Source organism: Netta rufina, assembly GCF_964035555.1.
Source record: "Netta rufina genome assembly, chromosome: 2".
NCBI classification, from domain to species: Eukaryota; Metazoa; Chordata; class Aves; order Anseriformes; family Anatidae; genus Netta; species Netta rufina.
Genome location: NC_140124.1, coordinates 134,535,582 through 134,557,332, shown reverse-complemented (window position 1 = coordinate 134,557,332; position 21,751 = coordinate 134,535,582). Strand labels below are relative to the sequence as shown.

At 38.7% G+C, this 21,751-nt stretch overlaps 1 protein-coding gene across 1 annotated transcript; it reads right to left on the bottom strand.

Moving 5' to 3' along the window:
• Positions 1–2,938: 2,938 nt before the first annotated feature.
• CIBAR1 (CBY1 interacting BAR domain containing 1) lies at positions 2,939–21,091 on the bottom strand (the record flags this gene model as incomplete). The annotated part of the gene is made up of 8 exons (XM_084282991.1): positions 2,939–3,022; positions 6,946–7,065; positions 8,318–8,431; positions 9,310–9,414; positions 13,586–13,687; positions 18,182–18,250; positions 19,889–20,123; positions 21,060–21,091. 8 exons carry the CDS (start codon positions 21,089–21,091, stop codon positions 2,939–2,941), a joined length of 861 nt encoding a protein of 286 aa, XP_084139117.1.
• Between the last annotated feature and the right edge of the window lie 660 nt (positions 21,092–21,751).

The window sequence follows — 21,751 nt, the reverse complement described above, 5'->3', positions numbered from 1 at the left end:
TTTTTTTACCGTGCCTCTAGAGCAGCGTTGCTCCATGCACAAGTGCACATACACGCATTTTTGGAAGAAACAGGATTTGGAGACTGGAAGGACAAGGTAATTTAGTGGGTCATTCGTTGGTTAGGTGTGAGATTGTTTTGGGAAAAGCCTACTCCAAGGGCATTGTCTGCTCTCAGGAAATTTTGAGTAACTGCTGACAAAGAACTATTAATTTGGGGAATGCTAACTTTTTTTTTTTTTTTTTTTTTACCCTAGTGGATACATGAAAAGAGTCCCAAAGCTTATAATGCCAGAGATCTTAATTAAGGTATTTTAAAGCATTCCTTGTTTGCCCTGTGGCTACTTAATCTTAAATTACAGATGAGAGGTAATGACTGCTCTAGGTTAATCTATGAAATGTCTAATTGATAGACCAGATTCATTTTTGTGAGGTACATAAAGCTCTGCTTCAAAGGATGTGTAGATGATCTGAAGCCCAGGGAAATTAGAGAAGGATGCCAATACATCAGTTAGTAAGGTTAATAGGGTAGTTGATTCTCAATTTTTACCCATTTTCCAGTTAGTATTTTTGTTTTTAACTGGGACGTGTGTATCTAGTTTGCATTGAATTCTGTCTCTGCTTGCATAGGCTGGTACAAGTGCATGGTGTGGTGATTGATAGCGTTCCCTGCTGCAAATAGTTCAGATGTTTAAGCTTTGGAGGCACTCAGAGTAAAGGACACACCAGCGACAGCAGTGTGTAATTACACGGTGTGAATTATTGCTCTTCCTTTTTAAGCACCATCCATCCAGTAAAAGAACAAAGGAAATGCTGCAGTTTGTGCTGTTGATCTGGAATCCATCTAGTTGCCTTAGTTACACTTAATCTGTGGTTGCTTTTGCTACCATTGTCCAAAAGTTATATTTAAAGAACAGTCTGTGGCTTCAAAAACTAGTAATACTGATCACATAGGAAGCAGCTTGAGGCATTCAGGAAAGCCGTAACTTATGACAGTCTGAAAAAAACCTCTTCATAAGAGCCTGCATCATCTAGGTGTCGGGACAAAAATGTGCATGAACAAAGGGAGTACTGAGTCTTGAAGTAAGCACTTAATTCGTCAGAATAATCTTTGCAAAAGTATCCTTAGGTAATGTTTCATTCTGTAGCTACATTCTGAATTCTTGTGGTTTTAAAATGCATTAACTCGTGTATTGGCTTTTATGTCCCTAGTTTCTAGCTCACAAAGTTTCTGTCCATCATTCAAACTTCAGACATACGTGTAGGAGAACAAAGTTGCCCGACACTGATATTTCTCCCTTTCTGTAGGTCTTAAAGTAAACTTCTTGTGAGGTAGAGAAGCTGCTCAGGAAAGAAGAACCCTTTCTGTATCTTAAAACCAATCTTTTAGTTGGAAGTTGATGTAAATGCTATTTCATTCTTTATTAAGAGTCCCTTTTTCAAGACACGGTACAGAAATAATTCCTATTCGCACATACCTAGAGCATACTGATAAAGGCATTAAATGAACCAGGTATTTAGGACGTGCACTACATGACTTGACAGAATATGAAATGGAAAAGTGGCGATGATCAGTAACGATACCAATATCTATCTAAGTGCCCTATTTGCTGAAATAGAAGGGAATTCGTTTCCTAAATGCATTTTGGCATTCTGCTAAATTCTGGTCATTACCAATTCTGGTCATTAGCATTCTGCTTCTTGCCAACAGTAGGTAAGTGATGACAGTACGTAATTCATCTGTAAAACTATTTTCTGGGTTTAAACCAGAGCCCTCTATACTGACATTTTCACTTCTATTTTTCTCATGTTAATTTTTGGCAAAACCTGTTTTCTCACCTGTTAAAACAATTGTGTTGCATGCTTTGCATCAGTGAACACACACAGCATCAATATTAAAAAAATCATTTTCTGGTTTATTTCCTTAACTGAGAGTATTTGCTTATAACTTGAAACTGTTTTCCCAGTTACAGGTTTAAATTCTGGCTTTATACATATGCTTAACATCTCAAAAACCTTTAAAAATGTTAATTTTTTTTTGTAGTAATGAAAATCGTACACATTTAGCAGATACTAGACCTGGAAATTACACTCAAAATGTGTAATTTCTGATGCATTGGATGGAAATGATAACTGAATCAACCAAATAAACACAGGAAACAAACTATATATACAGAATGTCAATTCATAATAAATGTCAGCTATATAAAATATTACCTAATTTTAGTATGAAGGCACTTTTATTTAAAAGCAATGCAGTATTAAAACAAGATCCTGGGCTAGGCCCTTAATAGTTAATGCTTCGTTGTGCGTGTATAAAGGAATCAAAAGTCATCTTAGACAAGTCTCAGGAAAATAATGAGAGAACAATATGCCCCACTCTGCTTTCTGTAATCCAGGGTGTGTAACAAAATGAAATGAAATGTAACAGGATTGTTACTTTAGGATGGATAAAACCAGTTAGGACAGGTACCATTAGAGGATTTACTGAACAGAGAGGTGTGTAGCTAGAGAATGTGGCAATATATTGGCAAAGTAACAAGCAAAACCCTTACGTTCATAACTGCTTGTCAGCTTTGTGCAGTTTTTCAATGTCATTTGTCATGTAAGTTTAAGCAACTGTGACTGCAATATAGCACCTATGCATATCTAATAGAAGATACTATTTACAGTTTTCATTTCCTAGCTGCTGAAATTGTCCACTTGCAGCAAACCTAATTCCTTTTCTTTGAAACCGGTCATTTGTTGTCTGTAGAATACACTACTATTAGTAGCAATTCTTGCTCCTGATGGAATTTAAAAAAAATACAACCTCCGGGAAGTTTTTAATATTGTAATTAATACATAAAAACCTTTAGGTAAAGGGAAGTCTTTTCTGTTTTCCAGTCAGTTAAGAAAAAAAGACATTTGGAACAGTTTTGTTACATCTCTTTGTAGCATCTAAAGTTCTTCCTCATCATCATCGTCTTCATCATCATCTTCCTCCTCTTCCTCCTCCTCTTTCCTTGGCATGCTGTTGGAAATCTAAAAGGAAAATTCAACAAAAGTAAATCAAGTATGTATCTAATGCTGGAAGGAGAACGTCTCTGTTGGCATTTCAAGTCTTGTAGGTTGGGTGTTTGGTGGTGGTCTTTATCCCTTAATCCTGCAATTTATGGTAAAGTGCAGCATGCCAACAGAAAGGTAACGGAGCACCAACTAGAAAATCAGTAGATGAATCTTGAAAGCTAAAAATCCCCATACTCCTGAAAGCTATTACATGGCAGGGAAAGCTATGTAGTAATTGAATTAATGTTAAAAAGCAACAGGGTGTTAGGTTTTTGCTGGTTGGCTCCCTAGACGGCAGGTTGAAGGTGAGTGTTAAGGCATAATCTTGAAGACATCAAACCTCTTCAGTTAAATGAAAAGCTCAACACTGTGCTGCTCTAAACTGTTTCTGAGAATAAATTAGAGACTTTACCAGAAGTCTTGGTTCATATATGAACTTGTTTCCCTGACCACCAGTGCTTGCCCTTCAGAGTGGTAACTTCAGTCCTCTTATGGTTCATCAAATATTAAAAAATAATAATAAAATGCCAGCTGCTAAGCTTTCATCTTATCTGAAAGGCTCTGCCATCAGTATTTTCTTCTAATGAGAGCTCTAATACCTATTGAAGAGAGAGTATTCATAGAAGATGGAACATTTACAATTTAAAGTAGAATACCTTTTTTTCCCCCCTGAAAAAGGAACGTTAAGAAAGACAGCTATCTGAATCATCTAGAATGCTTTTCAAAAATGATTTTGGGTTCAGCAGTTCTCTGAGGGCATCTGCAGCTCTAATGTTTCCTGAGTTTTCTCACATGCGGCTACATACACAAACTTCAGTACTGAAGACAAAACTTGCCCTTTTATTTTCAACCCCCTATTTTAAGGGTTCTTAAAAACTGGTTATTAAATTCTGACTTGTGAGATCTCTTAATTTATACAGCTATGTACATAACAAAAAAACTTGGTGTGTGCATAAAGCAAACTGTGTAATTAGTGAACTAACGAAAGCAGAAGAATCCTTAGTGGTGTTGATGCTCACGAAATACATGATTCAGCTTTAAGCAAGTACTTGGTTGCAAATTTTTGAACTTAACAGAAAATGGAGTTAATCATTAGATGGAACTGGGTTAACTTGAGTGTAAATGCCTAATGCAGCAATTCATTCTGGGAAAGAAGACAGAGACAATGACACTGATTTGGAATTGAAGATAAAGGAGTGCTGCAAATTGAGCCTGGTAAGGTAGCTTCATTTCAACAGACTAATCTTCCAAGCTCTTTTTTTTTTTTCTTCCCCCTCTTTTTTTTTTTTTTTTTTCTTCCTCCTCTATTTAAGAACATCTGAAGTTCTCAAGAACTTCAATCATATTTCTGAATAAAAGCTTCCCCTCTTGGAATGTGAGGTGCTCATTTGGGGTTTAAGGCTCTTTCTACTCGCTAGTCAGGTATCTCTGACCACTCTGTAATTAAATAAAGAGCAAACTAAATACTTTCACTGATGGAGGTAAGCTGGTGGCTAACTTGAGAACCAAAATGGATCAGAGTAAGGGAAATGAGAAAGGAAATGAGGCAGTTTAAACGCATGTTATTTTTGCCATAAAGCTAGAACGTACCAGTACCTGAAAAATTAATTTGCTTTTAAAAAATGTAATGGAACTTGATAATTTGTTGTTTCTTGTCCTAAGCTATTTTATGTGAAAATGAATGCTCCTAAGTTTGCATGTAGGTGATGGCTGTCCCCCTGCTCATGCTGTTCAGCCGCATGCTTCGCTGCTTGTGCTACAGAAAGCATGGCAATTTTCTACTCGTGCCATTCTCTCTTCATGTCTTACACAGTGGGCAGTGTTGGAACACCTTGCTGCGTACAGTTTCAGCCATGGTTAAAATATTTTTCTGCCCTAGAAGAACAGGTGCAAAACAGTTAAATGCACGTGCCTAAAACCCTTGTAGCTAAATCTGAATAAAGTACCTAGAAGTCGTTATTTTCTGCTATAGTTTTGTCTAAAATACAGCAAACCAACCTGAATCAAGACAATGAAAACTAGAGAAAAACTGCTGATGAAAGGGCAAAATGCAGGGATTCACTAAGGATTTTTATGAAAACTTAAATAGCCTTTTCAGCACTTGTGTAAAACTAAATATCTGTAACACTCCCATTTAAAAAAATATTTTAAAATGTCTGAAAAGGTCTTCTCATAATGGGGAGCCATCCTGTAAGTGATGGGACACATGTCAAATTATTTTGTTGCTTGACCAAGTTAGACCTCAAATCAAGGCACTAGAATTTTAAAAGGAGGCGGTACTTTCTCCAAAGTGAATCCAGCTCTAGGGGTACTTCAGATTTCTGACACAGGAAATTTATATATAATAGTATAATAGTATATTATACTGCTTTAAATTGAAAATTCCAAACTACTGCTTTATGTAGTCAGTAAAATATTGTTGTGATGCATGAAATCAAACAAATGTGAAAACTTTGGGAATGGAAGATCCCCAGAAAGATAAAACCACTCACCTGAAGGCTCTGCTGAAAGCAGCGTTTTTTGCTAGTGAATGTTTGGAGGTGGGTTTAAAAGACTGCAGCCCCTAGTGTAATTCAAGGTGCCGGTTCTGATGCAAGCATACTAACTACAGAACCAAAAAGGGCAACGTGTGTGTGTGTGGGTGCCCAACAAGATGTCTGCGTCTTTTTACTGCCCTCTAGTGACTGCATTAAGGCACTCCACCCCTGCTCTGGATCCGTTGCCTAGCACAGTAAGATGGCATTGTTTCCCCCTAGGTCTCATTTCTCTCAGATATTTCATTAATAGGTTAAGAGAACGTGAACACCTAAATATAGCTGAAAGAGAGGTAAACTTGCAAGTTAGTCAAAATGGAGCCCACACCACCTCTGAGCATACACACATTCAGATTTCTGTTTTTCTAAAGACGGTCCCAAAATACAGCTAGCTGTGGCACCTCGAAGTAATTACAAATACTTCCGTAACACTGAGACAGTTTTATGGTACCACAGGGAATTCTCAAGGAACGTGGCAACGGATTTCTGACAGCTCTCTCTGGGCTTCAGAAAATGAATGGTTAAATACTTTCTGGAAAACAAAACAAAACAAAACACAGCCCACGAATCTGAAATACCTGAAATTTGGTTGTTTGGTAAAGAGGTAGGGAATCTTAATGCTACCATTGGTCTCCATGCCCTGAAATACAGGATTCTTTTATCTTTTCAAATGGCATGACTCACACTTTCATTAACAGAGTAACTCAACTGTAATGATCCTTTAAGTGTTGAGAGCAGAGAAGGGGTAGTGCAGTGAAGAAAACTTTCCACTGTTACAAAACCAATGCATCCAAAGAAGGAAGACGGGATGTGTACATTTTATATCTGGCCATCTCGGTAACTGAACCACTGCTAACGAATCACCTCAGTTACATGATTAAAGCTGCAATGAAGAAAAAATTCAGTCATTTTGTGATGATGTCTGTAAGCTTACTGCTGCAAACAACAGTCAAAGATTTTTGCAAGGTAGCTAGGTCAAAAGCAGTAACACTGTTAGCTGTTTTGCCTTTTTTTTTTTAAATCATCTTCCTTTTCCTTCATCTGCTTTGAATTTGAATTTGAAGGTGTGTAGGTCAGTGTTTTGCTTTGCTCTAGGAGGTATCGCTAATCTGAGTCACCACATGGTAGAGAATCCACTGTGACAAAGAAAATGGAAATGTTACTTAAAGAACAGCACTTCTGTTCCCAAGAAGCTCCTAGATCTTTGCTGTACAAGATGCCAGAGTTCACTAATGAAAGAAATGGTATCACTGGAAATCACTTTGTCCTGAATTCACTAAAGAGAGCAGACTCATTAGTTAAGGTTCTCCTTAAGACATTCTTTTAATGAACATAGTGAGCTGGCATTTAATCTTTCTTTCTTACCTGTACTGTCTTCAATGAAGATTTTAAGGAGCCGGTTCTTTGCAAGGGGGACTTTGAGTTTGCACGAACTATGTCTAAGCGAGACTGATAGTCTGGTGGGTAAAGTGAGCTCCGAAAAACCTGTTCAAATGAAGAAAGCTGTTACTTTGGTGTCATGATACCCTCACCAAGACTGAAGCTACCGAAAACTCAGCATTGGGCAATTAGCCCTGCTCTAGATAGATGCATCAGCTGTAGCTTGGAGCGATTGCTTTTAGCTGAAATAACATCCTTGCTCAACCTAAGACATTATCAGAACATTTATGTGGTCAATGTAAACATTCTTCAGATATCTGAGGGGATTCACAAGTGAAAAACTGCAGTGGTTTCCCATCAAAATACAGAGCTGAGCTTCAGGCTAACCCAGAGCTAGAGCTATAAACTGCAGCAGCTCCACCTCAGTCTCTCCAGTTCTTGGGAAGATGAACTCTTGGCCCCTTCACAAGCAAATCCTTGCTGCCAGTCACAGCTACGTCAGGAATTTTGTCTGAAATGTTCAAGTGATCTGCAGCTCAAGAACTATTTTGGAAAACCCTTAGAACACAGGGGAGAATGTGGTATCCATTATACTGACAACTTCTTTCCAACAGCCAAAAAGAGTAAATCGTAGGACTATCAGCCTGATACTAAAAATAATAGAACTATTCATGCAGGACCTTATTAATAACGTGAAGGAGGAGAGTAGAATTATGGTAAGTCAGTATTTGTATAGAAAGCGTATCTTGTCAAATCAGCAAGAACTAAAATGAAATCAGAAACCTGGCTGTGAAAGGTAAAATACTGACTTAAGGGATATTTCTGAAGTGGTGTCACATGCCCTTTTAATTGTGAAACTACAGCAGTACAAGATTGCTATGGCATACAGCGTAATGAAAAATCACAACTGCAAGATGAAAAAAGAAAACAGAACTCAGAACAGAAAGAAGATAGAGATTTTTAATGGAGTAATTAGTCTTTAGATGATCTTATCAGAGCAGTATAACATTCTGTCTTACTGTGCATCTTTACAGCAAGATTCACTGCAGAAGTGTTCTTTAAGAAGTGGGACTAGCTGAGCTTGAAATGGCAATTAATTTAGGAGAAGTCTCTTATCTGTCTTTGTGAGAATGATTAGATGGTCACCATGGTTCTTGTCTGCTTCTAAAATCTCACAGTATATAAACCCGTGGACCTTTATTTTTTTGGATAAATGCAAAAAATGGCTTAGTGTGAACGAGAAGCTTGTTCTGGGAACCTGAAAAGTAACGTTGCATGGGACATGTATACCACTGAAGTATGAAAACTGTCTTTATGTAGTAAGTAAACTGAAAAGCAAATCTTAAATTACTCTTACCTCTAAATCTTCGTTTTCATCAATATTTTGGATATTTTGGTATGCAGCAGTATAAATCTCTAAAGCTTTCCCATGGAATAACATTTCAATGGTTATAAATTCAGAAAATATGTTCTAAAAACAAATAAGAACAAAGTTTTCTTAATGCTATAGAGTACATTCTAGTTGAAATGCCAGGGACTTTTTCTTTATTGATAGGTATCTTTTTAACTTATGGGGAAAGATTAACTGTAAACTTTATACATATTTATAATTTACAGATAGTTATGTGTTTTTTGGTTTGTAATAAAAGACGTAAAAGCTTTTATTGATACGTTCAGAACTCACACAATCTTTTTCGTATTAATCTAACATCAAATACTGGCTGTTTTTTTTTCCCCCCCCCCCAACAATCTCTCCTATTCCCATTCACCATTCTTTCTAATTTAGTCTTTTTTTTTTTTTCCAATAAAAACTATCTCATTTTTATAATTGAATTTGAGATCACATAATTTAAATATTTTTCAATTACTGTAGTTTTTGGGACTTGAGCCACTCGACGTTTGAGATTGAGAGAAATGAAAGCTTTGTATTTGCAGTCACTAAGCGTTTGATGGTTTCTGCGCTGCAGTAACCTACACAAATTCTGGCATGTAAACTATATTATTTACTTTTCACTATTTCTGTTAATCTTGCTGATATTAATCCACACATCATTCTACTACGAAATGCAGCTACCAGTGAAGTAGAATACAGCAACTGTTGGAAACTGCAGATACTACACCATCTAATATACGAAAATTTGGAATTTGAGAACCTGTAAAAATAATGAACTGATTTTCAAATTGCAAAGCTGTGCATGTTTGGATTATGAAATAGTCAATATCACAAGCTTTGTATTTATGTAAGCATAAATTAATACTAACTGTTGCTTAATCTTGCTGAAGAGTAACTATAGTAAATGTTATGCAAGATGAAGACGATGTTATATCCTGAAATGTAAGCACACCTACTTTTATGTCCTTTATTTTCTGTTTCTCAAAATTATCAATTGTTTCCTCTAATTGCCGAGTTGTTCGAGTTGCATCCAGCGAAGCTCTCTGCAATTCACTTTCAGCCTGGTAAAGGAACACACGGGTGAAATTAGTTCTGTATTTGATACAAAGCTATTTGCTATCTAATTGCTCTGAAACCTTTGAATCTGGGTTTTCAAAATACTACATTTCTGGATGACTGTATCCGTAAATGTGTTTGTAGCTTAATAAAGATGTCTTCTATAGTGTTGTGGTTTTGATCTGAAACATGAGAAATGACTAGCTCCAGGCAATCAGGAAAGTCTCACTGCCCTACCCATTTTCTAAATGCTTGCCTGCTAATTCTGCAAATCCAGCCCAGACATGATCTGACCACACAGTGACTGGGCTCAGGGAGTTAGCCCAGATGGGTTAACCCGCAAGGGATTACACTTCACAAAAAGGTAATTTTTTAGAGCTAGTAATAAAGGAGAAGACAGGAATGCACAGGCCAGATTGCTGGAAAAGCAGACAATATTACCCTTTATTTTTCAGTGCAGATCAACCTGTTGTGTCTAGAACAAATCTCTTCTATTGCCACACACTGAACCTTGTCTAAGGTTTTATAAGTTTATAAGACAGCAAAGGAGCAACTGGAATTAATGCACTTCTCCCATAAGTATCTCAATCCGTAGACTAGAGCCAATATATTTTTTAGGTTAAAAAGCATTTCATGTGTGTCTTTAATACAAAATGTATTTTATATAATTATTTTATAAAAATATATTCAACTGGGCCGTTAGAAAAGATCACACAAGCCAAGAACTAATGCATAAATACAGTTCCTCTTATTGTGTTACTACAAAAAGCATTTAGGATGTGTATTTTAATTAGATATAAGTGAACTTCATAAAACGTGCAGTACCATTTAAATAATTATATTTTGAACTATTCTTGATAAGTACCTTCAAGTCTTAGAACTGTGTAATATTACAAAAAAAAATATGTAAAGATCTAACAGCTTGCACTTATACTGCAACATTTGGGTCTAAAATTACTTTATTTTCCATAAGTTACTGGTCAAACATCATGGACTACTCAAGACAGCCTTTACTTACAGTCTTTACTTTCCTGAGAGTATCATCAGGAATCTAATCCATTTGGAAATGGATTAACCAGTTGTGTCCTATCATCAAGACTTCCCATTGGGAAGAATGGGACTCTTCTCATTTCTCCAATACTGTATCTTCAGAGGAACTTTTTTTTTTTTTTTTTTTAATTGAGTGATCTGCCATGGAAATAAGACATCACCGGCCCAGTTCCCACAGTCTGGTTTCACTGTTACGTATCTATCAAAACCACATGCATGTTCTGTCACTTTTTTCTTTAAAATCTGCTAACCTTTTATTACAGGTTTATCAACTTGAAACAAGTACCTAAAGTCTGCACACATAAAATTCTACCATTACTTGGCAAATAAAATTGGTAGTGATCATAAAATGGATTGGGTTGGAAGGCACCTTAAAAACCTCCTAGTTCCCAGCCCACCCCCCCCGCCATAGGCAAGGATGCCCACCCGCTAGATCAGGTAGCCCAAAGCCCCATCCAGCCTGGCCCTGAACCCTTCCAGGGAGTGTTCAATAACCACAACTTAACCGGGCAACCTGTTTCAGTGCCTCACTACCTTCATAGTAAAGAATTTCTTCCTAATATCTAATCAAAATCTCCCCTTTTTTAATTTAAAACCATTCCCCCTTGTCCTATCCCTACGCTCACTGACAAAAAGTCCCTCCCCAGCTTTTCTGCAGGCCCCCTTGAGGTACTGGAAGGCTGCAGGAGGTCTGCCCGGAGCCTTCCAGGCTGAACAACCCCAGCTCCCTCAACCTGTCTTCACAGGAGAGGTGCTCCAGCCCTCTGAGCATCTTCATGGCCTCCTCTGGACCTGCTTTAACAGGTCCCCATCTTTCTTATGCTGGGGGCCTCAGAGCTGAACACAGTGCTCCAGGTTGGGGTCACATCACAGCAGAGATTCACCTCCTGTGACGTGCTGGCCACGCTTCGTTTGATGTAGCCCAGGACAGTATTGCATTGAATGTATTCCATCAGGTCACATACTCATCTCCTTTTCTTGATTTTGTCCAAAGCACAGGAGGTAAACAGAGTAAAAAAAAGACATATTGTGTTTTCCCAATTACTGCAATCACTCGCTCTCAGTAAAAGAAGGCAGCTGTTATGCATGAGCAGCCATTACACATGCAAACACACTACGTTATTTCTGTGATGATCAAATATATCTTCTTGATCCATCTTAGACTGGCCAGATGTGTGCAGATGATTTGGGAAAGGAATTCTGTTTGCTGTAGAGTGAAATGTTTAAACTCGCAGAACCTGCACAGTCTGTACAGCAGCAGTTTAGAATTGCCTCTTCTGAAGCACTCACCTGTGACTGGAAATATTAGTAAAGGAAACAAACGGCAAAATAATAAATATTCATAAAAGTACCTGTTTCTACTTCCAATTACTATACATTGTGAAATATTTACCTGAGATATTTGAGAACTTCTGTGTACTTGGAGGATGTTACTATTATGTTGTCTGAAGCTTCCTGTTACAAGTCATACAATTTATCATGACTTTTGTATTATAAACAGGACAGCTGTTTGTCTTGGACTTACATTTTGGTTAGTTACATTTTTTTTTTTTTATTCAGACAACCTAGCTAGAGCATTTCAGAAAAAAAAAAAAATCATTTTTATATTAAAAGAGATATATATACACACATCTGAGAAGGTTTTCTTTGCAAAGCTGTACTACCCCCCTGGTTTTTAAGCATTTCTTTACCAGTGGTCTGACACTTAGCTTACTCTATTGTACTGTTATTTTCTATCCCAAGGCAAAGAATGTTTATAGTGCTGAGCCTGTGAGGCCAGGAAGAAAGTTGCACGATGTCTTCCTGATTCCCAGTATTTTGTGCTGATCACTTTAAATGCAAACACACGGTGTTTGGAAGGCACATGCCTTTGGGCATATCCCAAAATAGGCTCTACTCAGACTGAAGTTTTCAGGCAAAGTTTTAAGTACAAAACCCACAGGTGTTACAAGAAGCTAGGCCATGGAAGGGTGTAGCAAAGAGACAAGAAGAAACAAGTGAAGTGCCAGCAATATGTATGTGAAATCAACTAGGAATTAGTGCAAGAGGAAGGAAAACAGGGAACAGCTTCCCTGCGGGGATAATATGTTACTGCTAAGATTTACTTCCTTAATCCTGCTGGAAGAGAACTCTGCATCACAGCTCAAATTCTAACCCCACAGCTGACGCACGTGTCCTTATCTCCTGAGGAACTCTGATTAGTCGTCACTTGATTTAACTGATTTGATTAGTAATAAATAGAAATTCTTCAGCAGAAGGGAAAAATAGAATGCAATTCTCCTGGGTGGCGTTTGACCATCACAATCATTTCTCTTTTTCTGCTGTCCCATGCCCTGCTTGCTAGAAAGATCATCATTTCTGAAATAAAGTTGATGAAATCCTACAAAGAATAGCACTGCTTCACTATGCAATCCTGAGTCCAACCCCAGAGTGTAAGAAAAAATAAACAGCACGTGGTCATGAACTTAAATGCTGTATCATAATATAAAGGCACAAGGGGACTGAACTAGGATTGCCCCAAAGGATTAGGAAATTGCCATTTCCTAAAAGCTGATTGTTTCAGAATTTGAAACATCAATGATGTTTTAATGGAAATTTTGTAGAAGCTTAATTTTTCCCTCTGTGATACAGAATAATATACTAGGGAGGGTCACCAGTCTCTTGAGAGGAAGAGTAGTCTGGTTGAGTATTCTTCCAGCAGAATTACAACTTTTCCCATCACACAAATTCGCACCCTGTCTAGGTACAAGGAAGCACAACCACCAACAGGGCAAATGTAAATATAAAAATAAAGATCCACAGAAGTGAAAAAGGTGTCTGATTCCACTTACTTTCAAAACCTGCCAATGTCTTAGATGTAATCTATGACTACCTCTCTGGCATGAACGTATCAAATACTTCACAGTTTCTTTTCAGTCAAAATGGGGTTGGGTAACAAAGCAGCTATCATAACCTTTACCTCATTATCACAAAGTTTACGAAAAGTTACTTACATTCAAAATCAACATAGTCTCTCTAATATTATTTGAAATAGTCCCTCTGAAAAGCAATTTTCTACTGCTTTCTAGATACAATTGCTGTAACATTTTAGAAATATTTCTTATAGTCATTAGAAATGCAGGATACAATGATGTGTCGATCTGACGGGTTCCGCTGACGCGTCTTTTCCAGTTGAGATAACTGCTTGGCTTCTCGATTCTTTGCTGTTAAAGTTGCTTTAAGATCATCCTAGAAATAAAATGGTTTAGATATGTTTGAAATAGGTCTAGGAAAACATGAAATGCATTTTTCGTCATACAGAGATTGCCTAGAAAACATGAACAAAACTTCTGCTTTGACCAAAACCAGATTTTACTGATCTTACCCTGTTAAATGATCCCCTAAAAGATAAGACAATGGGGACCAAGAGAGTTTAGTGCCTTGTATAACTCTCTGTAGCACACAGTACAATTTAAAAAGTGGAGAAAAAGAATTTTGCAGCTTTTCAGAAAAAGTACAGTACACAGTCAAAAGCTGAGACCCCCAAAGCAGTATGAAGACAGGGCTATTCTAGTTCAGCAATGGACTAAAGTTGGCATCCAGAACTAAAAAGCAACATCTAACAAACCAGTAAGGAAAAAAACAAACAGGAGAAATTAAGAACAGAAAACCATTACAAAGAGCTTAAGATACCCTAGAAAATCCATGGCTGAAAGGGTTCAACTGCATAGTTCCATATGCAGTGAGCTAGGTGTTTAAATACATTTGGAACAAAATACATCCACATAATGATGTAGCTGAAGAAGAAACACTGATATAGGAAAGGCACACACTGCTGATAAATATTTCTGCTCTTCATTGTTGAGGGAGAAGCAGGATATAAGATACATGATGATTTCAGAATGCTTACATACAGCTTTGAAATTCTTGTTTGTGCTATAAAAGTCTGTTTTGCAAACAGTTTGGCATACATGGAAAATACAATTTTCAGTCAGATACGTATCATTCCACTGCCCTGGTATGAGAGATGTCACTAATTTTGGTGACCCTAATTTAAAGGAACTGTACCTTAAGACAAGCAGACAACACAAAGGAATCAATCTAACCAAATCTACCCGAGGCAGCCAGTGGATGGACGTTTTAGGCCATCAGTTCCTCTAAAAAGAACACTTCCCATTTATCTAGCCCTCCAGAATGGAGTAGATTGAAGTGTCCTAATGCTCTTAAATCTATCATCTCAGGAAGTTGTCTGTGCTCCTTCCTGGGATTCCAGAATTTTATCATGGTTGCACGTCTCCTTCTCAGGGCCTGGAAGACCAGGAATGTCTCTCTTTCGAAGTTCTGGGATCCTGTGACCAGGTCACTAGTCAATGACAAAAACAAGCCTGCCACGTCTCAAAGCGCTGTGTGTTTCTTCAACGAGTCTGTAATGAGGTCAGCATCACAACAAGCAGTTTATTCTTAGTTTTTATCCTTCCTGCCTGTTCGTATGTCCTCATGTATACAACTGTTAGTTTGCTTTAACTTTAGAGACGCAAAGCTGGTCTGTGATAATAAAAAACAACCACAACTTTAGACTATCAAAACTAATTTTGCTTCTCTTCGTGCAAAAGGGAAGTTACAGCACCTTTTGGGTCATCTGAAAGACTGCTGGAAAGGGCTTTCTCCTTTATGAAAACCATGCAGCTGCAAGAAAAGCAATAATAAATATATTTTTAAAGGTCTACATTTCAAATTAAAGGTACAGAAAGAGAATAGGCAAAATAAGTGTATTTTTGCCACAGAACACAGACGTTTTGAATCCCATAGTCACAGCTGAATGCTTGGTGTTGTGTAATGAGTGGGCCCTGTTACCAGCACTGACTGCCTCGGCCTGTATACACCAGCCACTCCGAATTAACACTAGGCTCAAAGGGCTCTGACCTCACTCCAAAGCAGACTTAAGAATGGTGAAGAAACCATTAGTTACCATTGTAAAATTCAGTGTTTTTTTTTTTTTAGCATGTAATAGCTTTGGAAATGCCTACAGGACTGCACTGTTCTCTTCTCTACCTCTGTTCTCTGCAGCAAGAACAGCTACCAGATATGCTTTTTTGTGCTTACCAGAGACTGACAAAGATGTGGTGCTGCTGTGGCACAGCTTTACAGATGTTTTGGATATACAAAGGTAGGGCACAGTTACATACATATTTTATCCTGGATGTAGGAAAATTGAAAAAGGTGCAGAAAGAGCCATAGAAATATTCAAAAGCTGGGGAAGATGTCATTATGGTGAAAGAATTGGGAGTTGAGATGTTTAGCTAACTGAAAAGAATGAAAAAATGGTTTTACTATCATCTAAATACCTTCACCCAGAAGAAAACAAGGTATCATAGAGCTCTTTAATCTTAGTGGAACATAAACACCAAAGATTATGAGAAATCTTTCATTTACAACAAAACACCACAAACATCAACGAACCTCTGACTAAATACCACAAACAGTCCTACGTTCTCCCCCAGCGTCTTCAGACTAAGACTGGATGTGCTTTTGGAAAACATGCTTTAATTACATACAAGGAGAAATGGGATGGAATATAATTGCCAGGGTGATACAGGTTGGATACAGAGAATATTAAATTGTTCATAGTTCCACTGGCTTTAAACTATGCATTTAAGTCACTCTGTTCAGCCATCTCATTTCGAACCATTCAGAAGTACAGCTACAGCCACCAGACGATGAGCTGGCAGATCCTCGCCACTGTACTGTTACCTGCTTTAGTCAGTGAGGTTATTAAAGCAAACCAGTCCTTTCTTCTGCAGGTGGAGCACCTTGATTTTAGGCTGTCCTGTTTTACACAGAGAAAAGGAACCAGGAACAGAATTGCCAAAAAGCAGAAAATGAAGATTGATGTGTAGAACAATGAAACAGAAACAAATCCTAAAATCCTATACTGAAGCTGTATTACAGGCCAATACTACACTAAATTCCGCTGAGGCTGCCAAAACCTTCCCCAAAGAGATACTCAACATTATAAACGCATAAACATGCAATTCAAACAATTTTACTGCTTTAGCAGCTAAAGGACAAATGCATTCTAGTTGACCTGGACCTCTTTAAAGCAAATAGCACCTTAGGAAATAGCAACACTTCTTTTTAAGATACAGCATGAAAGTAGTTTGTGTATACTGTGGAACACATCCAACAAGAACATCCCCTCCGTAAGAAGCGCCATAATGATATGTTGTGCCTCAGTTACTTGAGCAGTGAATGTAAAGCAGTCCTGCACCTAGTTTTATGTAATAAAACTTCTTTTTTTCACTAAAAATGTCCCACTGTTGGATGATAGAAGACCAGCTGGCTGAGGTTTTAACCAAAGTTTACGGTAATGGGCAGGAAGAAAAACAAAAGCATGGCCTACATCTTTAGCAAAGTGTCTCTTAGTTCAAAGGTGCACTGCTGTAATTGTTAACCCCACTTACAGCTCAAGAATGCTCTTGGACTCCTCACTGTAGCTAAGACAAACATCACGTAATAGTTTCTAGCATTCTGAATGGCAAAGACAACAGGAAATGCCATTCATTGTTCTGAGGCATGACCTGGCTTCAGTTGGTGCTGTCCTCAGCATTTACAGGCTACCAGTGGCAATGCAGGACACCTGAGGGCAGGATTTCAAGTGGTGTTCTGCACGTCACATGTCTCTCACTGTAGTCTACAACTTTCCTACAGACCACAAGCAGTACCACACAGGTGCAGGAAGTATCCTTCACGACTGTTTCTCTACTGACCAAGCTGGATAGCTAGGCAGTGAAGGAATCACTGTGCTCACCTCTTCACCATACGAAAAAGAACAAAAACCTATGAAAAATACTACAGCTTGAGACGGAATGCCACAGCGTGCTCAGATTAAATATGATGAGCACACTAAGATTTTTTTTGTACATAAAATACCATCAAATGTTGATCCTTTTCTATTTATACAGACTATGATAAAGATATACATGTCAATTATAGATTGTTTACAGGATGAAGGTAACCTCTATGTAATGTATCTAGTATACAAATATTACAAAGAACTTACTTTTGTCCCATAAGCTAGTACCTGCTTATTAAAATTTACTTGTTCAAGGAAAACCAGAGGAAAGAACTTTACAGCCATTTTGTGGCTACACTATATTCAGAATAAAGAGAATTCACTTATTTTTGATTCTTCAGGTCATCCTGATGACTCCCCACGATGGCAACAAGATTCACGCCACTACCTATTTCCTATTTTTATTATTTATTCAGTTTCAAAAAGAGTTTTCTATGTAACAGACTTCCGTGCACAATTCTAATTTAGAAAAGCTGTTAAGGGCAGCATACAGATGACTAGGAGCCAAAAGCATTACACATAATCCATCTTTTGGAACTGTGAATAAAAATATTAAGATTTTTTTTAAAAAAAGAAGGCAGTATTTATATAGAAAACATCTTCCACCTGAATTTGCACTATCCAGGAAGCTTCATTCACACTACCCATATTTTTTTCCAAAGTCTTTGCTTGGGCTCAAGTAATCTGAATATCCTTGACCTCACATCAAAGCTTTTTTCCTCCAGCACATAGATAGCTTCAGTCCAGATGTATCCTCATATAATTTTTTATTTACACTGGTTAATGCAATATGAAAAATCACAACCACTCCCCCAGTGCAGAGTAGAAATTTTAACTGAGTGGCCAGAGCATCACAGTGTACTTTGAGAGAAAACACATGCTTAACCTACCCGTTTAAGTTTCACTATGGTCCCATAACTTTTCAGAGGTTCAACAACTTTGGCTTCAAGCCTGTCAACCTACAAAAGAAAACACAAGGGCACTAAAATCATCTGCACGTGTGATATGCAGAAACAGGAGATGGTTCATTTACCAGTCACTAGACTCATTAGGAATGTTGTCAGCCAAAATCTATGTTGGCTGTGCAAACATACCTCCTTTACTCCATTCTACCTGTGCACTGTCAAACAATGTAATTTAAACTACCAGTGGGATAGCAGAAGAGTCTCTAAATGAAGCACACAACGTAGACATACCAAACAATCTGCCCATCTCACTTGCTTATGCTTCCACCTGTTGTGTAAGAACCTCACATTTACGTACAGAGCACTGCAGCTGAAGACCAGAAATGGAAAATCCTTAGAAACTGATTTTCTCTTGCCTACATTGTTAATGCATCTGGAAAGTGTTACACTGACGCACAAAAGAAACAGGACAAAGATTGCTGAGCTGGTTTCCACCAGCAAATGAGAACTTGATGTAATGGCTAAAAGCTCTTATTTCTTCCTCTGCCTTTTTTCATTTGAAGCGTGGTGGTGGCTTGAGGACAGGGACAGTAGGAGGATTTAGGCCAACTGCCAGTTTGTAAAAACACACTTAGAAATGTAAAGATGCAAACTGAAATTGTTGCATAGGTACCTAACATTGACTGAAAATACAGTCATCATTTAAAGGTGAAAACAGATTAAGAGATCATGCTTTATAACTTCATATATATCCTCAGCCATAATATAAATTTACCCTATTAATAGATTGGTATGATAGCAATTTATCCATTAAAGCATAATGGCTTACTTGTGGCTCAGTTGGAGCCAGAAGCATAAAAGCTTATGAAAAAACAAAAAAACCCACACTATCCACATCCCTGGATTTCGTATTACGTCCTAAATATCCATCCCTAAGTACAATGTGAAAGACACATGGTTATTTTCTAAAAATGCTCTCTTTAATAGACTAGATAGTTCACAGATTAAGTTAATTAAAAAGTCTTAATTTATGTTTGTTAATATAGAAAGAGTGGAACTGTTTCCTTTTTTGAAAAAAAGTGAAAACATCAAGAATGTCAAACACTTTAGTCTCTCTTCCTTTTGTATACGTAATTATAACACTCCTTAGCTTCTCAAAACTATGAATGGCCATGTTGACACACATCCACATCAAGTTTGTGCTTCAAGTGTTGAAATGCAACTTCACAGAAATCGACCATGGTCCCTGACAGCACCTGAGACTGGCTCTCAGAGTGCCCTGTGAACAATTCTCTTCCACACTGTTTCTGGTAACAGATTCAGCAAAAGGAAAATGTTGCTACACAACTCAAGTCACAAAACTAAAACCAGAACACTTAATTAACCATATATTGTAACCCAGAATGCGAGACTGATAAATGGCTTGCCCTGTTCTCAAATTCTGTGAGCATTCATGTGCATACTTTCACTGACTTTAACAGGGTTAATTGCAGGCAGTTTTCACTAAAGTTATTAGCAGAGTAAACTATGAATGATTTGGCAACCTATCCCGCTCTGCCACTGATATATTTAAAAGTGATTTCTTCCATGCTTCTCTTAAGATTACAGAGCGTATTTTACCCCTTTTAATCACAGATAAGTAACTGAAAAGTTCAGATGGCAAACACAACATGTACAGCTTTAATTTTGTACCTCTGCCTGGCGATAATCCTGAAGTCTGGAAAATTCATCTGCAAAGTTTTTCAGTCCAACTTTTAAGTTTGGTGTCTCTGTGGCTGCATATGCATATATTTCATTTACTAGAAGATCTGCTTTGTCTCGTAGTCTGGCAGTTTTACGTACATATCCAGCAAATATTTGGCACAATTCACCAAAATGTTTTTCCACATTTGAAACGGCATCTTGTATTTGTCTAGTCTGATTGTCCCTAGATACCAAAGAAAATGAAAAATAAGAACAGGAAAAATGTTTACAACACACACAGCATAAAACCCGTATAATTACATTGTGGATAATTTGTAAGTGACTTAAACATCTCATTTTAGTGCAAAACAAACCTACTTTTAAAAAGATAAGAGTCCTAATGGTCTAATGTAGCATGTGCTTATATAAGTAACAACAACAAAAATGTAGGATTTATACTTAAAGATCCAATAGGGGAAAACATGAATCACAAAAATCACCTCAGAAGTCTTCATACTGTGGTTTTGTAAAAGCTCGTTGTTACCGTTAGGGTTAATTACTAACATAACACTACCAAAATCTGCAGGTCTCAAAGAAGGCAGGATTAGACAGCTTCCTGCAAGTGCCTGTAATCTACAGAAACAAGTCAGTGGTTGGAGAAACCAGGCAACAGAAGGGAAATCTGTAAAGGTATTAGAGAATCTTTGTATCGCAACGCATGAAAATCAGAAGAATGGGAAGCAATTTAACGCTTTAAGACTTAATAGCAATGCAGTCAAGCGAGCGGCATTCCTCAGGAATTCTTCAGGAAAAAATATTTTAGAAAAAAAGTTGTTATGGGCAAAACCCCAGATATGTTGCTTCAGAGCAAGCCGTCTATCAGACCGCTGAGAAGAGAGCTTGTTCTTCCACACTACAACAAAAATCCCCAAATTATTCACCCCTCCTCCCTGTACACCAGCGACCGGCGCTCCGTGAGGCGGCTGAGGGCAGCAGCCGACCCCCTCCTGCAATCTGGGGGCTCGGGCCGGCCCCACGGACCCCCAGCCCCACACCCTGGCACCGGGACCCGCCCGCTTAGGCCCAACGGAGCCTTCCTCTCCTCCTCATCCTCCTCCTCCTCCTCCTCGCTGCCACAGGCCCCCCAGAGCCGCCCCTGCCTCCCTCAGGCCGCCGTTACCTGGCGTCCAGCCCGCGGCCCAGCATCATCATGGCGGCGGCGGCCCGGCGGGAAGGAGGGCGGGCGGCGGGCGGGCTCGGCGTACACTCGGTCTCCTTGGACACCAACCACCGCCCGCCCGGGCTCCGCCTCGCCGCCCATGGCGGGGCCTTGAGGCCTCGAGGACCTCCGGGGTCAGCTCGGGAGCCTTGGGGTATTCCAGGGATCGGGGTCCCCCTCGGCGGAACGATCCCCGCCGTGCCCCGGGGGTCCTGAGGCCCGAGCCCGCCGGCCCGGCTGGCCCTCAGGGAGTTGCAGGGCCCGGCCTCTGCATGGGCAGAGCACAAAGGGTCGGGGCTGTCTCTTAAAAATAAAAGCTAATGAAATAAACTCATTTGTGTGCACTGTTGTCTCTTTCACTCCTTCTCTCTCTCTCTCTTCCTCCCCTTCCTTCTCTCCTTCTCTCTCCTTTCTCTCCTTCTTTCCTTTCTCTCCCTCTCATCATTTCTCTCCCTCTCATCATTTCTCTCCCTCCTTCCTTTCTTCTTTTTCTCCTTTCTCTCGAATTTTTGAACCTCTATGCTTGGCAATCACCAGCAGTAGTGTGGAAACAGCCCACCTGCTTGCAGCCTCACAGGGAGTGCTGCTGATGACAGGCAGGCCTGGGGAGAAATGGTGTGGGTCACCAAGAAGGATCTAAAAAACCCACAAAA